Source organism: Pelecanus crispus, chromosome 20 (assembly GCF_030463565.1).
Source record: "Pelecanus crispus isolate bPelCri1 chromosome 20, bPelCri1.pri, whole genome shotgun sequence".
In the NCBI taxonomy this organism is placed as follows: domain Eukaryota; kingdom Metazoa; phylum Chordata; class Aves; order Pelecaniformes; family Pelecanidae; genus Pelecanus; species Pelecanus crispus.
In genome coordinates, this window is record NC_134662.1 from 2102205 (window position 1) to 2120250 (window position 18046).

General features: G+C 59.5%; 1 protein-coding gene across 1 annotated transcript; it reads right to left on the reverse strand.

Annotated features, from left to right (window-relative positions):
• Positions 1-744: 744 nt before the first annotated feature.
• Positions 745-8900, reverse strand: LOC104032677 (AN1-type zinc finger protein 5). The gene is made up of 6 exons (XM_009485092.2): positions 8873-8900; positions 7575-7748; positions 6021-6114; positions 5175-5293; positions 3405-3515; positions 745-1546 (listed from the first exon to the last, which is right to left on the reverse strand). The coding sequence occupies exons 2-6, from the start codon at positions 7723-7725 to the stop codon at positions 1398-1400; spliced, it is 624 nt and encodes a 207-aa protein (XP_009483367.1). The 5' UTR covers positions 7726-7748; positions 8873-8900; the 3' UTR covers positions 745-1397.
• Between the last annotated feature and the right edge of the window lie 9146 nt (positions 8901-18046).

The following is an 18046-nucleotide window of genomic DNA, read 5'->3' on the forward strand; positions in this document are numbered from 1 at the left end:
TGCCTTCCCTTGCACTCCAGAGCCCTCCTTGAGTCTTCCAGGACCCCTAAAAACTCTACGGATCTTTCAGTTGGCCCAGAGCCCTCCAAGTGCCTCTCCCTGCTGCCCAGGGCTCGCCACGGGCTGTTCTGAAAGCCCCCTGCACTTCCAGGCACCCCAAGATCCTCCTTGTGACTTTTCAAGTGCCCTGCAGCCCTTCACGTGCCTTTCCCTACACCACAGATCCCTCTGTTCAGCTTTTGGAGCATCTCCTGGGGATCTGGCCCTGCCTTTTGTCCCACAGGGACGAGCAGCGAGGCAGGAGGGTTGGGTGGGCTTCCTGAGCCAACGTGCTCATAGAGGAGAATGGCTCTCACCCAGTATCAGCGAGGCCCACGAGGGAGGAAGGGTTCCCGCCATCCACCTGCGTGCAGGGACAGGAAAGGAGCGGAGGTTTGGCGATCTGAGCTTTGTGCACAACCCTGATGAGAAAGAATCGTGTAAGGCAGAAGGCGGGGAGCGGAGGGGAGAGGAGAGGCGCAGGCGCCGCTGTGTTACAACAAACCTCGCTCGGGAAGCGGCCAGCGGTTATTCAGGGGGTGTTGAAGCACGGGAGGCTGGAGCAAGGGTGTCCCGCAGCCCAGCCACGTCCCTGGACGCAGCAAGCCTGGCAGGCTGGCTCCCTCCCCATGGCGAGAGGTGTGAGGCAGCGAGCAGCACTTTCCTAAAGGTCCTGACCCGCGGCTGGAGCGTGTCTACGTCGCTTCAAGCCACAAAATAACTGTACTGTGCCAGTACTCTGCTGCTTAACCACGCCGGTGCTTCAACAACAGTGTCTCAAAAGAAGGGGAGGGGTATTTGGGGCATTAAAACTACAGAATCCTCTTTTCTGCATCTGAGACCAAACACCTCTCGGGGAGCAGAAGGCAGCCTTGCTGCCAAGATTCTCCAGCTCCCGGTTTTACATCCGCCACAAAGAGACGGTGGGGCAGAGGGAATGAAGTCCAGTGGCAGCTCATGGGCTCCAGCCGCGAGTCCCAAGTGGTTCGCAGGACTCGGAGCTGCCGGCTGAAGGGAGAGGCCGCCCCGCAGAGCCCTGCTGCCCACGCCGTGCAAACCACCCCAGCGGAAGACAAATCTGAAGGTCTCAGCACTGGAGCAGTGGGGCAGGATGGTCCCTCTTCCCTTGGGAAGCTGGTCAAGAACAGATCTGTGGCTGTTGTAGGGGCAGGAAGGAAGAGAAGGAACGCCAACTTTCTGCTGAAGAAGTGCGAAGAGTCTCCACGTCCGGGCGCTGGTTTGTGTGTGCTGCTGAAGTCCCCATCGCACCACCGACGGGTCTGGGAGGAAGAGGAAGGCTGGGAGGAAGGGGAGGAGCACCAGGCCACCTGGCTGCAGTTGGAGCTGCTCAGCCCCCTTCACAACTTCTGGATCTTCTCAGCAATAACGATGGGGTTCTCCTTACGGATCTTCTCCGCGGCTTCTGCCTTGTAGTCGTAGGGGCAGGCGTGCATGTCGGAGTACCGGTGAATGGCACAGAACAGGTTCCCACAGCGGCAGTCGAAGCCTGAAAGGAGGAGGAGCAGAGAGACAAAGCCACGTTAGTCCCCGGCCAGCCGGACAGGAAGGCAGCAGGGCCCCCTCTCTTTCCTGCCGGGCCAGGAAACTCCACTAATGCAGAAAGAGGGTCAGATGAGGGAGGGGGGGCCATTGTCCTTGACAGGCAAAAGGGAGTTTCAGTGTGGGGGAAGACCACGGGTTGTTCTTCAGTTTCCTCTGGCTTAGCTGATCCTGTGAGCGCACGCGTGCTCTGGGCAGCCCCAGCTGTCACGGCGGTGGGAAACGCTCTCAGAGCAGCTGCTCTCCGCGTTCCCCGGGGACAAGGGACATGCCGGGGACTGCAGAGTACCAGATTGCTAATCCAGACCAGGCTCCCCAGGCTGCAAGGAGGCAGCCTGCGCTGGAGCCGAGCCCTCCGAGCCAGCCTGGCTCCCCAAGCGTCACGCAGCAGCATCTGGACTGACCAGCAGTAAGCCAGCAAGCAGCAAAACCTTCACCTCGTTAGGATCACTTTTGAGCTATTTAGGTTTCAAAATTCATAATTTAGTCCCTTCACTTGGAGATAATGCTGTTCTGAAGTGCTACCGTTATCACAGCACATTGGGAAACTGAGGCACGGAGCAGGAAGGGAGTTTGCTGCAGGACAGCAGATCAGCTCCCCGTCGCGCTGGACTCGCACTCCTTGCTTTCACGAAAGGTTTCCAACTACAGGCTGTAAGGACCACAAACACCTTGCTACAAGGTGCCAGTTTACTCCTATTTGAGAAAACTCATTTTATCCCAAGTGCCCTGAATTCACAGGAGTTCTCTGCAAGTTGATTCCTAAAGGAGAGGAAACTTCTCACAGTTTGAAGCTCTTAAGGAAACATCCAGGAAAACAATCCCCCCTGCAGATCTGAAGGGTGGGCACAGAGAACCCTGCCCAGTCCTAGGCTCATAACCCCATGTTTATTTTATGGCAGCGCCCTCAAAATCCAGGCAAGCCCGGGTTCCGCAGTGTCAGGCGCTGGGCAAACCTCCCAGGCCAGACCATGTCAAGCAGCTCACATCAATGAAAGCAGAAGCGTGTGTGCAGTGCCTGGCTGCTGAACGCACCGAGGAGGCTAAAGAGGCGAGCGCTCGGCTAGAACAGCGTGACCTGCATAGCTCTGGAGTTAACTTTTTCCAGGGAAACACTAAATGCCAGAGTCAATTTAGGGGAATGATGTTTTTATTAACAAACCACAGCCAAGTTAATTGCTTCATGAATTGCCTTTCCAGGGGCAGTTTTCCCACTGATACCAGTCACCTGACACCGTCTCAGCTCTTCTCTCTCTTCAGCTTTACAGACTGAACACTGAGAGCCATCCTGCTCTCAGGAAGCTAACGGCACAAGTGAAGCAGCATTAACAAACAGGATGAGTCTTGGAGTGCGATTTTCAGTTTGGGTCTAACTCGGTTCGTGTCACTATTAGGAAAGCTTTACCGCTGCCTTGAATAGGAGCAGAATTAGATCCACAGCGAGTACTGCCCTTCCTTCTACAAGCAGCTTTTGCCAAGCAGCAGAAATAACCCGAGAGGCCAGGCTCCATCCAGCTCCACAATCCTGCATGCAAGGGCTGGCAGGGACCCTGAGGATGAGTGGCAGATTCCCTGAGCTCCTGCCTCGGCCAGTGCTGTTCGCGGGTCAGAGCTCCCCTCTCACCTCCCCTGCAGCACCACGTCTTGCGGATGTAAAGTACTTTTTGGAGGGGTACGTCCAACCACTGACCCACGCCAACCCTCTGAACCCAGGCACTCTCACAGCACAAGGAGATCTGTTTGCAGGGCTATGAAACCAGACTAGTCAGGCCACAGGCAAGCTTTCCCCACAGCCAGGGTCTTACCGGTTAGCCCTATCTTCTTCCGGCAAGTGAAGCAGCGATTCTTCTTCTGTTTCGGTTTTTCTGAAGCTGTCTTGCCCTCAGCTGTGTTCTGGGATATTTCAAGCAGGGTACCTGAAACAGAGGCAAGAGTTTTGCTACTCTTCTTGATAAACCAAGCAATGCATTCGGTTTATTACAGGAGCTGCTTGAGGCCCTACCGATTCTGGGTCTGTGCCAGACACCTCTTGTGCGCACGTCGCCCTGGCCGACATACCCCAAACTGTGAGATTTGCCTTGTTCCACAGACATCTACACCTCACACGGCCTCATGTTTTCTCGCTGTTTCAAATTCCTTAAGTCGAAGGCTCAGAAACACCAAGGAGATATTACGGTTTAGCTAAGGCATACGTAAGATAATGTGATGCCATTTAGTTCCTGCTGAGAAAAAGTATTACTAAGTAGAACTACCTGGTGCTTGCCATAAGTATGCTTCTGGATAGCCACTACAGCTTAGCTGATGTACAGTAACTCAATTGCACAGCTGAGCCTAGAGTTAATCTTTGCAGGGAAAAAAAAAGTTAACCCCTCGTAAGTACTACTAATTATTTTTGCTCGCTCTTACATAAGTGTTCCTCATATGTAGGTCTCAGAATGCTTTACACAGATACTCATCACTGTCTCTAATCTACCAAAAGGAAAACTGAGCTCTGAAAGCCAGATTGTTAAAGGTCACTGATGCTTAGCAGGATTTCCTACAGTACCTAAGCAGGTTAGAGAAGTCAACAGGAGGGAGGAGCTCCAACTGCTAGCAGATACACACCTGCAGTGCATGCTGTGCTGAAAATCAGGCTAAGGAGACAAACAGTCAGAGGCAGAGATCGCTTTGTGGATCTGACCCTAAACAGCTTTCTCAAAATCCCACAATCAGAAGAAAGGGGCAGGCTCTTCCAAGCCTCTCCTTCACCAAATATCTCTCACCTGCCTGTTCTAAACTGTCTCCTGGGCTTGCAGGCCAGGGATTACCAAATCCAAAATGCACGCTCATGTGACTAGAGCCTGGTTTTTTTAGCAACCAACGACTCCTGGGGGTTTTTTAGCTTTGAATGCAAGCAAACTGTCAGTTGAACTAAAGGAGGGTGTCTCAAACGCAGTGTCACTTGGTTATGGCTCAGCACAATGGCTCACCCTGTTACTTGTCTGGAGGACAGACCCCGCTGGGCAACGACACCCGTGCCCCGCTATCACTTCAAGGTACCACTCTGCAAACAAAGCGACAGCATTAACGCTCCCCTCCGAGGGGCAGGTATGCCTCCCGTCGCACAGGATGGCAGCAGCCAGGCCAGCAGCTGGCCCTGGGCACCGCCACAAACACATTTCCTCTCTCCCAAGACTACTCTGGGTCCATCTCCTTCCCTCCCTCGAGAGATGCAGGGAACTGCAGCCAACAACAGCCATGCGGCAGGCTGTGGGACGCTCCGGGCTTTCTGCCATTCACTAGGATAGGCGTCATGGAAGATTATCCTCCTGCCAGCGAGTCGAGGGCTGGCAGCTACTCAGCCCTCAGCCCACAAAGCAGTATCTATCGGCCTGCCCTCAGGCACAACATTTTTCTCTCCTCCCTGTCTCAGCAACAGACAAACTGTTTTCTCCTTAGCTCTCTTGCCAGGTGTACCTTTCCTGACGGGAGGTAACAACTGTCCCCTGGAGCTAGTGGCCGGTATTGTACTTGCTGCTCAAACTGACTTGCGAGATCGGTGTCATTCAGACTCAGGCAAAGGCCAAACCATCTACCTGATGAGGAAGATGCTGAAGAGGCTTCTTCTGTCTTTATGAATTCTTCTGTCTCACTGCTGTTCTCTTCTCTGGATATGCTCATGGCCGTCATCTGATGGGTCACAGGAGTCTGAGCACTGGGAGCATTTGCAGCAAACAAACAAACAAACATAGAGCAACCACAAGTATTTTCTTTTGATGAACAGTTATGTGGGAGATATCTTCAGCCCATAAAGTTAATTTTATGATACTCAGAGGTAGCTCAGCAGGCCAATTCCCTTTGAGATTTGGGATCAAAGTTCTTCATAGACACAAATGGAATGAATCTATGATGACTTCAGTTTCCTCTTTCACCCAATTATATCTCAAAGCCAAGACAACAGCCCGTCCAAACAAGTCCAGGGACAGGGAAACAGAGTCATGAGTCAGGACTGTAATGCCATGGTAGAGCTCAACGCAGTGCTACCTTCCTTCCTATCAAACATGACTGAGGTCCCTAACCCTGCTGTCGCAGCTTCCAGACTGCATCATCACCAGGTGCTTTCACTTAGGACTGAGCTGCAACCAACCAGTTTAATACAGCTAGTGACAGACAAGGTGCACTGGCTCCAAGAGAACCAGGATGCCACTTCATTTACTACAGATTTTAATTTACTACCGACCCTCTGGTACCTGACTGCGCATCAGTCATCATCATCAGGGACATCTCGGTCTTCCAGACAAACCAGGGTCACAATGGACAGCGACCCAGCCCGCTTTACAGATCCCCTTGGCCATATGAAGGACGAGAGCCTACCCCTTGTGTCCCAGGGCTGGTTTTTAGCAGGGCTGTAGATCCCCTTACCCTGTAGGCTATGCCCCTACCTGGCTTTCACATCCTCGGGCGTGGAGTCTCCCTCTGCACGCTGCCCTGCAATCGAGTCTGAAGCCATTGGGCTGCTGTTGGGACCGCTGGGAGCTACGAGACAAGATTACAGTCTTGGTAAACTCTTAAAAATGTCAGCAAGTTGCTCAGGTGCTTGACAGCCAAGGAGAAAGCAGGATGAGCACTTTCAGCAGGCTTTAACCTGCTGCTCCCTTCCAGGAGCCGGGAGGGCACACCCCAGCTGGGATCACTCCCAGATCCCTTATTCTTATACCCTCCCCTCCAAATCTGTGCATCCGTCTCTGTGGGGACAACACATCAGCGCTGGACGGACCTCACTGTGACCCAGTGCAGCTATTCTTACATTAGATCAGGAATGACTCCTCGTATCAGGATCATAACATCTTTCTGAAATTAGCTGCTCATCTTCCTGAGGACTGCAGGCCTCGTTTATGGAGACCTGTTCAGCTCCTCAGGATCTGCGAACTCCCTTTTGAGGGATGACAGTTTATTCGCAGGAGTTACGTGCTGAATGCCTTCCATTACTGTGTTTTTTAATGTCTGGTAAAATCTGACTTCAGTCACCCATGACGCCTCCATCATTCTTTGATTCCCCTTCTTTTCCTCAAAATTGCAAAGCGAACTCCACATCAGCATAAATATTCTCCTGTCAGCATAAATGAAAGTGCTGCACTTACTAATATACCTTGAACCCAACATTACTCTGCAACTTCTCCAACATGTAAGAACCAGATCCTCATCTGCTGAAAGGAACTGGCTTCAACAGAAACACGTCTGTTTATGTCAGCCGAGATCTAAGTCAGGGTCTTTGGAAAACCCCTTTGTCAGGAAGAGCTGTATTTTGGGTGGGTAATTCAAGGAAAGCCATTATTACGCTCAGGAACAAAACTGCAAAAGATCTCTGGAAGGCATTTCTAACCAGTATTGCAAAGCCTGTACATGGGGCATCTCTGAAAACTCTCAGCAAAAGAAAATCCTGCTAATGATGGAAAGAGCAACCTTCCCGTGCACCTAGCTGCCTCCCAGCTCGCTGATACAGCAGCTCTGTTTAGCTGCAAGAAACAAACCCTTTATTTCATCACTTTTGATTTTCACCACTGTTAAGATAAGAAAATTATGCAAGCCCAAAAGGCCAAATTCTTCCCAAATAAAAAGGCATTTCAGGCATCTGTTGTGATTCCCAGCAGCCAGCACATAACTCAGGGAGCAGGTAATAGCTAAAAATCTGGGCCACTGGTAGTGCAAGCGACGTTTTACAGTTTACTGGAAGGTGCTGACTGGGATGGGGCTTCACAAACAGCTGGGACTGGGAAGAAAACAGCTGACCCCCTTACAGGGAACAGAAACGCTCGAAGGCTCAGGTCTTTGATTTAGAGGCTTAGGTCTACACGAAAAGGGAACGACACGAGTTTTCCAGGATGGAATAAATCTGCTGGTGGCCAGTAGCAGTACCACGCTCTATCCCAGTTGCTTAATACCGTTTGCACCCAGGCACCCATTTAAGACAGATTTCTCAGGCAAAAATCCTCTACCTGGGGGGCTTATCCGGTCACTGCTCTGCTGCCTCTGCAGAAACTCCTTATAGCAAACGGAACACATCCCATTAGTCCGGGGGCTGCCATAAAATCCACAGCCTGTGGTACAGAACAGGGGCACCTGCGTTTGGTTTGTCTCCTGAGCCATCCTCTCTCCTCCAAGGCGCCAAGCTACAAACAGGAATAAAAATGAGACAGCTGTTAGGGCCGGAGCGCTCGTTCATTGTACGCTGCAGCTGATCAGGAAGGAGCACAAAGGATCCCAAGAGAGTCCGGTTCCTGCACGTGCACAACAACGCGAGCTGCGTCCCTTGAGCAAGGGATACCCAGGGCTCGTAAGCAGCCACAGGATCTGGGGCCTGGGGCCTTGAGCCGCCCAGAGCTCCGCTGCCAGGAGGCTGCCCAGAGCCAGGCTGAAAAGCCGACAGGAACCGGCTCCTGTTCCTCGCAGCACGAGGCTCCCCAAACTCCCAGTGAAAGACACGCACATAAGACCTGAACGGTCCGCTCTCCAGCGGTACCAAGAAGTGCCATCGCAGCGTGACTAATGACTCCTGCAAACACCGAAACAAAGAATGCCACTCAAACGGCCAGCGTCCAGCCTAGTTATGTTTCACACTTAATGGCGTTTGTTTTCATTTCAAGCCTGTTTTACATTTTACTTCTCAGGAAGATGATGCAAGCGATGCAAAAAGAACCCATTGACTCTCAGTTTTGACATACTCATGTATTTCCTGACACATGCTGGCAGATAAGGGGAAGTGGCATAGTTAGGCTGGAAGTAAGAATAAGGTTTCTTTCCAGATGCGATTCTGGAACACCTTCCTGGGGGAAACAGCAGACACAGTGAAACCTACTTTTAAAATGAATCGTAATGGTCTGGATCACATGCAGTTGCCTCCAGACCCAGGAGCTGGCCCCCTCCAGCCACACATGGTGGAGCATTTACACGGCCAAACCGCACTGCACCCCTTTAAACCAGAACCATACGCAATAACTCCCAGCAACAACAAACACCGATTCAGATGTGTGCGACCAACGTGGCCGCAGCCCGTCCAGCTTCAGCGGAGGACAAGGGGAGAGGGCGCGTGCGGGACCGTGGCGGCGCAGGTGGCTCCAGCTCGGGCGCAAAGACCCGACGCCGCTACCGGGAGTCCCCGGCAGCGATCCCCTGCTCCCGGCATGGCAGACGCACAAAGTATCCACCACTTCACAGCTAACTGCCGCTTTCTTTCACGCTCCTACAAAACTTGCTCCGCTGAGGGAGTAAAACAACAGGAACGTGAAACAATTACCCTCCCAGGAGCGCTCCCGTGGGATGGAGGTGGGTCAGCTCGGGTTTATTCCTCCTTGTCCTCAGCTGGGTGCATGAATCTCCGCTCTGCGCTCAGGGCTCCCCTCGCAGAGCTCAGGCCAGCGTTCCCATCACCGCAGCAGGAGTCCTTGCAGCCCAAACCGGCCTCTCCTTCGGCACCAGCAGCCAAGCGAGCCTCCTCCACGCCAGACCCTCTGGGAGTGGACCTGGCAGGCTGAATCCCCGCGGAGGTAACTGGATGGTAACCGCTGCCACACACGGACAAATCTTCGGGAGCTGCTTCGGATTTTGAGCGTCCCTGGAGAGAGAAGGCGACGACGGCTGTGACTTTGGGCAGAGTTCAGCCCTCGCTCAGCCAGCAGCCCAGGGGCGACCGACCTGCAGCGGCGGCCGAGCGGCACACGGCTTTACCGCAAAACCAGCTGAAACGAAGAACGGCGGGGGAAGCAGAAGCGCACCGCTCCTCTCCCGCTGCTCCCCGCTGCGCCCTGAGCCCGGGCAGGCCGGGGCGAGCCGGGCACCCACCGCCCGGCCAGGGGAAGCCGCGGGCCGCCCGCCCGCCCATCGCCCCCGGCCCGAGCCGCCCCAGCCGCTGCCGGTGGCAGGCCGGCCCTGCCCGGGGGGGGGGGGGGGGGGTTCTCCCCGGGCCTCCCCGCGCCCCCGCGGCCGGGCCCCGCGCCCCGCTCCCCGCCCGCCGCAGAAATCGAGGCCGAGGCTTTGCGGCCTGCGCGGCGGCGGGCGGGCCTGGGCCGGGCCGGGCCCCTGGGCCGCGCCGGGCCCCACTCACCGGCGGCGGAGGCGGGCGGCCGCCGGGCCGGGCCGGGCCGGCCGCCGGGAGGCTCAGGCGGGCGGCGGGCAGGGCGGGCTGCCGGGAAACATGGCGGGCGCTGCCGCGGGACCGCGGCCCCCGAGCGCCCTCCCCCGGGGAGGGCCCGGCCCGGGCGGGACGGGGGGGACGGGTCGGGGCCGGCAGCGGGGCGGGGAGGCCCGGCTGTAGGGGCTGGGGTGTAGGTTGGGGGGGGAGGGGGCTGTGATCCCCCCGGCTATAGGGGCTGGGGTGTATTATGGGGGGGCTGTGATCCCCCCGGCTATAGGAGCTGGGGTGTAGGTTGGGGGGGCTGTGATCCCCCCGGCTATAGGGGCTGGGGTGTAGGTTGGGGGGGCTGTGATCCCCCCGGCTGTAGGGGCTGGGGTGTAGGTTGGGGGGGCTGTGATCCCCCCGGCTATAGGGGCTGGGGTGTAGGTTGGGGGGGCTGTGATCCCCCCGGCTGTAGGGGCTGGGGTGTAGGTTGGGGGGGGGGGGCTGTGATCCCCCCGGCTATAGGGGCTGGGGTGTAGGTTGGGGGGCTGTGATCCCCCCGGCTATAGGAGCTGGGGTCTAGGTTGAGGGGGCTGTGATCCCCCCGGCTATAGGGGCTGGGGTGTGGGTTGGGGGGGCTGTGATCCCCCCGGCTATAGGGGCTGGGGTGTAGGTTTAGGGGGCTGTGATCCCCCCGGCTATAGGGGCTGGGGTGTAGGTTGGAGGGGGGCTGTGATCCCCCCGGCTATAGGGGCTGGGGTGTAGGTTGGGGGGGGGCTGTGATCCCCCCGGCTATAGGGGCTGGGGTGTAGGTTGGGGGGGCTGTGATCCCCCCGGCTATAGGGGCTGGGGTGTAGGTGTGCCCTGGCTATAGGGGAGGGGGCTATGAACGCCCCCTGCTGTAGGGGCTGGGGCATAGTTTAGTGGAGGGGGCTGTAGGGGAGCGGGCTATTACCCCACCGGCTATAGGGGTATAGGTGTGCCCTGGCTATAGGGGAGAGGGCTATGACCCCCCCATAGCTATAGAGGCTGGGGTATAGGTGTGCCCTGGCTATAAGGGAGGGGGCTGTGAACCCCCCAGCTATAGGGGCTGGGGTATAGGTATGCCCCATCTATAGCTGAGGGGGCTGAGACCCCCTTGGCTATAAGGGCTGGGGTATAGGTGTGCCCCTGCTATAGTGGAGGGGGCTGAGACCCCCCCTATGGGTATAAGGGACACAGCCAGACCCCACTATAGAGAGGGCATCTGGGAGCCCCCGCTATAGGGGCTGGGACACAGTGGGACCCAGGCTATAGGAGAGGGGGAGAGGCCCCTGTCCCCCCAGGCTGTAGGGGCTGGGACATCGACATTCCTTGACTATAGGGGAGGGAGCTGGGGCCTTCTTCCCCAGCTATAGGGGCTGAGACATTGGCTGGATCCCAGCTATAGGGCAGAGGACTGGGGATGTCCCCATCTATAGGCACTGGAGGAGAGCGTGGGCACCCGCCGGCCCCAGCTCTAGGGGCCGGGATGTGGCTGGCTCTACCGCAGCCACAGCGGAGGGGCTGGGGGTTCCCCCCCCAGCTCCCGGGGCCGTACCCCATCCATAGGGGTGGGCCGGGAGGCCCCTCGCCCATTTCTGCTGTGGTACAGAATTAACCGACCCGCGCGCACGCTGGTTCTCAGCCTCAGCCCGGCCTGCTTCCCCGCAGCCCGGTGGCCCGCGGCCATCGCTGCTGGCCCCCCGGGCGACCTTGCCACCGCAGGCAGACGGGGAGCAGGGGGTGCTCCGGGGGTCTCCGGCTGGGAGGGCGTCCTGGCTGCAAACCGTTCCTGCCACTCTTCTCCAAGCCGTGGATGATGGGGTTGGTTTTGGTTTCTTTTTAATCAAAGCTTTGCTCGGGTGTTGCTGTGACCCAGCTCGGCACAGGGCCAATTTGCCCCCGTGCCCGGCGTTGGCTATCGTGGGGTGCCCGGGGCAGGTCACCGCAGGAGAAAGCACCCGTTGCCCAGCCGGGCTGGGGCTGGGGAGCAAAACCCCTGGGAAGCCACCGCCCAGCTCTGCCCAGCTATCCCCCATCATCTCCCCGGCCGGGGCGGCTACAAAAAACTTTGTGCGTTAGCCCTAAGCCTCGGGCAGGCCGTCGGAGCGGGGTTCCTGCTTGTCTTGGGTTTGGGGCAGAGGCGCAGACGGGGCTCTGCTCTTGGGGCTGCACAGAAGCGGCTGCTGGTGCAGCTTGATTCCTTTGCACCGGCCGGTGGGAAATACGGCCAGCTGAGGGGCTGGCGGGTCCCGGCCCCAGCACCCCCGGCCCCAGCACCCCCGGCCCCAGCACCGGCGAGAGCCATGGGCCCGTGGCCCGGCGCCGTGGCCAGCAGGTGGCAGCGGGCTCCCACGGAAGGCGAGCACCCACGCACACAGCACCCAGCACCCAGCACACCTCACCCACGTACCCGTGCACCCCCCGTGCACCCCGCACCCTCCCGGGCATCCCTCGCCCACCGCCAGCCCCACGCTCCGGCCAGCCCTGCGGAGCAGAGTGGGTCCCTCCAGCCCTGCTTGGCTAATTTGGCTAATGAGGGTCACTTGGCTAATGTGGAGCAGGGGCCCTGGGGCCACCAGCACCAGCCCGGGGTGCCCCTGGGGCTCTCCGCGCACCCTCCAGCGCTGCCGTCCTGCTCCGCAGGCCCTTTGCCTTTACAGAGCCCAGCGGGGCAGGAGCGGGGGGCCAGGGCAGGTTTTTGGGGGGCAGAGCCCCCAGCAGGCCTGGGTGGGTGGGTGGGTGGGTGAAGCGCGGGGGCTGCTCTGCGGGGGCGGTTGCAAGGAGACCAGGAGGCACCGGGCTCCGCAGGCTCCGAGATCCTGCCCGTGGCTGCGGCAGGAGCAGGGGGCACCTCGCCGGGGGGACGAGGGCACGGGGAGAGGGCGGCGGTGGGTGCGGAGCAGGGCAGGCTGAGCTGCGGGGCTATTAATACGCATTTCCCCGCGACGCTCTGCCACAATTCTCAGAGCCAAAGCCTGAAAGGAGGGAGCTCCTGGCCGACACAGCCTGGGTTTGTCCCTTCCCTGCTCCGCTCTCCCCTCATCCCCAGAGCCACTACGGTCACCCACCGCTGCCGCTCCCCCGGCACCGGGATGGAGCATCGTCTCCATCTGCCCTTGAGCCGCGGCAGCGCGGAGGGGAGCTGCCTCCATCGCTGCCTCCATCGCTGCCCGGCTGCATCGGCCCCCTCCTCGCAGCTCTCCGCCTGGGTTATCTAACCACCGTGGCAGAGCATTTAAATGTCGCTCCGCTAAAAGGAGCAAGGCGGCATCCAGGGAGGGGAGGGCTGGGGGAGACAGGATGGGAGAAACAGGAGCAAAACAGTATCGATTTCTAGCCAATTATCACCGTTATCAAAGCAGCGCAATTAAAGGATGAGGACACATTTCCAATACTCTGCCTGCCCCTCCGAGGCCGGACACACGCATCTGCATGCACGCAAGCACTTAACGTCTGCACATGCGTGCCCGCGTACGCCTGTAGCACATGCGTGTGCACGCAAATGCACACGCGCAGCCGCGCAGGCGTCCTCGGCTCGGCAGTGGCTGCTGAGCTTGTTTTCCCTGCGGAGTTAATCTCCCCAGCCCGCTTCGCTGCCTCGTTTTTCTGTGCGGCCAAGATGTGCTTCCATCTGGCTCTGGCTGAGCCCGCGGAGGGTGGAAGGCTCTGGGGACGGCTGGCAAAGCACTGCCTGGGGCTCTCGCCCAAGGACGAGCCAGAGCCGCGGGAACGTGGCCCATTTCTCATCCTCAGGGTCCTCCGTAAAATGTTTTCTCTCCATGTGCCCATCCCTACTTCTCCCTCCTCCTCCCCACTGCCCCAGCACGCAGGGGCCGGGTCCAACCCTGCTGCACCCCAGGGCTCTCCCAAGCTGCCAGCTGGACGCTTGCCCTATAGATATTTGCTTTCTTGTGCTCTCGCAGGATGAGCATTGGGGTCACACAGCTCTGAATTACACTATTTACATCCCGTCGCTGGCAGGCGGCATTTGGGAGCACCGAAGATGCCAGCAGGGACCAGACCCCCGGCTCAAAACGCGTGCCAGGGCCCGGTGCAGTAATGTGGATTACCCACGGAGAATCCTCGCAGCGCGTGCCTTGAGACGCGGCGGGGGCTTTGCCTGTGGCTTCCAGCATCGGGAGGGTCAGACGCCTCCATCCCAAGAGGCAAACCCAAAGCCAGGATCAGTCCGTGGCTGAGCAGACCCCAAATCACCCCCACCCCAGCCCTGTCCCCGGGGGCTGTGCTACCGGCTGTCCAGCGGCACAGCTCGAGAGCAGCATTTAGTGGTGGACTTGGTAATGTTAGGTTAATGGTTGGACTGGATGATCTTAAAGGTCTTTTCCAACCTAAGCGATTCTATGATTCTATGATCTCCGGCAGCTGCCCCAGGAGATGCTCCCGGAGCGGTGGGGAAGGAAGGAGAGCGTCTGGGCTCAGGTCGTATTGCCTGGGAGGGAGTTGAAATGGAAAGCCAGGGAGGCTGGCAACGGCAGGAGCCCTGGGCTCCCCACCCAGCCGGCCACCCTCCTCCCGCAGCTCCGGAGCCCCGTGCTGGCTCTCACCGCTGAGCATCGCCCCTTCCCCAGGCGGGGAGCAGGACCTGAGCCCCCACGCCCTGCCCCGGCCGCCGGCCATCGCCCCTTCCCTCTCCGCCAGCACCTGGCCCCTGCTCTGCGCCCACCTCGCGCAGCTAACACATTAACCCAGTGCTGCGCCAGCCCTGGCCGCAGCGCCCCGCGCTCCCTGCCTGCATGACACACATCTGGGGAAGAAGAGAGGTATGGGGGGGGGGGCACAAAATCCTTTTACTAGGCTCAGTGGGTTAGAAACCCCCTTGCAATTACCACCTCCTTGTCCGGCGCACACAAAGGACTCTCCGGGGCGCTGGGCATGTTCCTGACAAACCCAACGTGGCCGCGGGAGCCGGGAGAAAAGAACGGACGCGGGAGCCCTTTCAGACGCTGCTATTTGGTTGCAAACTGCTTAATTTCCTGAACAAAATGATATTTTTGTTGTTGTTGTTGTTTTGATGGAAGGACGGCACTTTTTTGGCATGGTACAATCCCAGGGCTATTCATCCGTCGCCACAGCAACGAGCTCCATCAATGGCCATCCAAGATTGCAGATGATTAGAGACAACATGTAAAAGGTGGAAGACGCTGGGCACCTCGCAAACCTCATCTTCCCAAATGACTTGAATTATCCTCATTATTTCTTCCCGGCCAATTCTCTCCCCGGTCCGCGGGAGACGTCGCTGTTATATAAACACGGGAAGAGCCGAGTTATGAGAGCGGGCGGAGGAGAAGGGAACGGTCCCTTCTGGTAGGGACTGACCTGGAAAGCTCGTGACATGGAGGATGAAACCTGCCGAGATGCTCAGGGAGCTGCAGACGTCTTCCCGCGCCTGGGGCGGGCATCGCTCAGGGCTGCGGAGGAGCGAGGCCGCGCTGCTGTCAGGGCAGCGGGGAGCATGGCCGAGCTTTGGGGTGGAGCGGCCACGACCTCTGCCTGTCCCTGGTCCTGCAGGACCTTGCACCCTCCTGCGGCTTCGCCTTGAGCTGTGCCGCTCCTTCCCGGGGACACGGCAGGGAGCTTCCAGTCGGTTTGCTCTTGGAGGGGTTCAGGGACCCAGCCCGTCGCCACCACCTGTTTTGGGGCTAAACCAGAGGGAAACAGGTCGCTGGAGCCTGGCGAAGGTGTGAGGCATCCCAGCCGAGGGGCTTCTCGTGGTAATGGTGTCCGTGGGGCTGCGCCAAAGCATGGCAGCTGTGAAACTTTAATGTCTGCCTGCAATATTCATGGTGCTTTCGACGGCGAGGCGGGAATCGTGCTGAATGGCCTGAATATTTCATGGATGGCTCTGCGCCGGGATTTTGGGGAAGTTTTCCTCCGCTGCCGCTGCATCCCCACCCTGCCGCTAAGTCTGAGCTGTCCAGTGTGGAAAAAGGGTGAAGACACCCCAATTTGCAGCCAAAGAGTCCCGCAAAAATAATCTGGGGGCATTTCGGCCCCTGCCCGGGGTGGGAGGAGTGGATGTGTCCTTGTGGGCATCTCTCTGCTCCGGAGGGGAACAGGAGACCCCGGGCACGGGGCTGAGGGTCTCCGGTGTGGTCTCCCAAACTGCCTTTGGTGATGCCTCCAGCCTGGGTCCCAAAGCAGCGTGCGGGTGGCCTGGAGTGTCCCCCCCGGGCTGGGCTGTCCTGGGGCCACCGTGAGGGACGGGGACAGCAGCCACCCCCAGTCCTGTCCTCCCCGGCCACGGCAGGGCTGTCCCCCATGCTGGAAGTCCCTCTCCCAGGGACGTGTGGTGGCACGGGAGGTGATGGCCACGGGGGTGGCTGGGATCCAGGACAGCTCTCCATCGACACATCCCTGCCGTGAGCCGGGGTGCTCGCAGCTGGTGTTACTCAGGACCCTGATCCGAATCGAGTCAGCCCAGGCGGGCACCATGTCCCCAGACCCCACAGCTGTCCCGTGACACGGCAGCGATGGGGGAGGTGATGGCAAGGACACGCTGCTCCGGCGCAGCCCCCTCTCCTCTGGCCCCCTTGGCCGGAGACCTTCCCCGAGCAGCTCCCTGCCCATTCCTGCAGCTTTGGGGGGCTGCTGGGGGGCTGGCTGCCTCTGAAGCCCCCTTAGGTGGAGACCTGGAGGGCAGCAGAGCCCCTAGGTCCTGCGGCAGGGACAGGGACGCTGCAGCTGATGGGGCTCAACACCCCCGTGGCCCCAGAGCCCCCGTCCCTGCCCGGCAGACCCCGGCATCATGCACGTCCCTGCCTCGCTCCATGCCTGTTTCCTCGCTGTGCCCTGGGGATGAGCCGTCCCTCCAGGCATTTTGCAGGGAGTCATGGCCACCCTCCGGGGCCAAGGGCAGGAGAACAGGGTCTGGGTGGGATCCTCACCTCCCCTGGGGACAGACCCCAGCCCCGAGCACGCTGCCAGGAGGGGTGCCCAAGGGACACGTTCGCCCATCATTTTCACCATCAAACGGAGAGGCGGGAGGAGGCCGGGCGCAGGTGCCAGCCCCGGGCTCAGCACCGGGCAGGATCAGCTTTGCCCCTGCTCACTGGAAGGATGCTGGGGCCTGTCCTTAGAGCAGGGGACCGAGGACTGTCGTCACCTCGCCTGAATGGCTCCAGGGGAGCAGGGACACGAGGGACAGCTCTGCCCCGGCGCAGGAAGGTGGCTGTCCTTGCGGCAGGGGGTGGTCCCGGACAGTGGACCCTGAACTGCGTTTCGACCTCCTGCTCCTCTGCTGCCAGAGCCGGCTGCCACCGCAGAACCGCCACCGCCGTCCCCCGCCACAGCGTCACATCGGTGTGAGATGCTGACACCTCCGGGCTGGGACATTTGTACACTTGGGGGGGCCACGCGCCAGCTCCCAGCCAGGGCGCATCCCCCTGCCATTGATCCCCGCCACGTCCCAGGTCCCCCCCGCTCGGGGAGCACCCCCCAGCCGGGACGCTCCCCCCAAACCCCCGCCTGCCCCTGGCTCCCCGGGTTCCCCCTTTGGGTCCCGTGCACTCGCCAGCAGCCCCAGCACCCCGTGGGGACGATGGCCAAAACCGAGACGAGCCCTTTGCAGGGAGCTGGGGCTCTGATCAGGCTAAATTAGAGCCGCTAATTAACAGCAGGAGAGGACATCAATAAGGGAAGTGGCTGGCGCTGCAGCTGGGGCCGGCCGGGCTGGGGCCTCTCCTGCCGCCCAGGGTGCCCTGCGGAGCCCCGCTCCGGCACCCTCCAGCGAGGCAACACCGGGTCTCTGCTCTCGTCCCGCATCCTCAGGGGAGGAGGATGGGAGATGCACATGCAAGGGCAGAGCGTGGTCCCGCGGGGAGCCCGTCACCAGGCTGGGGGTGACGATGAGGGGGAACCCCCACCCATCTTGCAGACCCCAGGCCACGCGGGTGATGGAGACAGAGCCGACACTCCAGGTCGGGAAGCTCCGGGGTGGGAGAAGGAGTTAATTCCTACACCGAAAAGCTCTTTGCTGGCATCTCGTCTCTAATGGAAGAGTCATGTCGGATTAGCGGGCGGCCGCGCGAGGCACCGAGCGAGCGCCCTGCCTGCCGGCACCCGGCCCCGGGGAGAGCCGAGGAAGCCATGCGGAATGGCAGATCTGGGCCACTGTGCCAGCGCCGGCAGGGGACGCGCCGCAGCGGGGACCGCAGCCGAGGACAGGCGCGAGGAGCCCGCCGCAGCGAGCTTTCATGCGAGTTTTTGTCCCGATCACGGCGTCTCAGCATCCAGGCACGATGCACCCATGGTGCCTGAGGATGCTTTTTCCAACCAGCCTGGAGAAAACTGGGTTCAGAAGCAAGGACACCC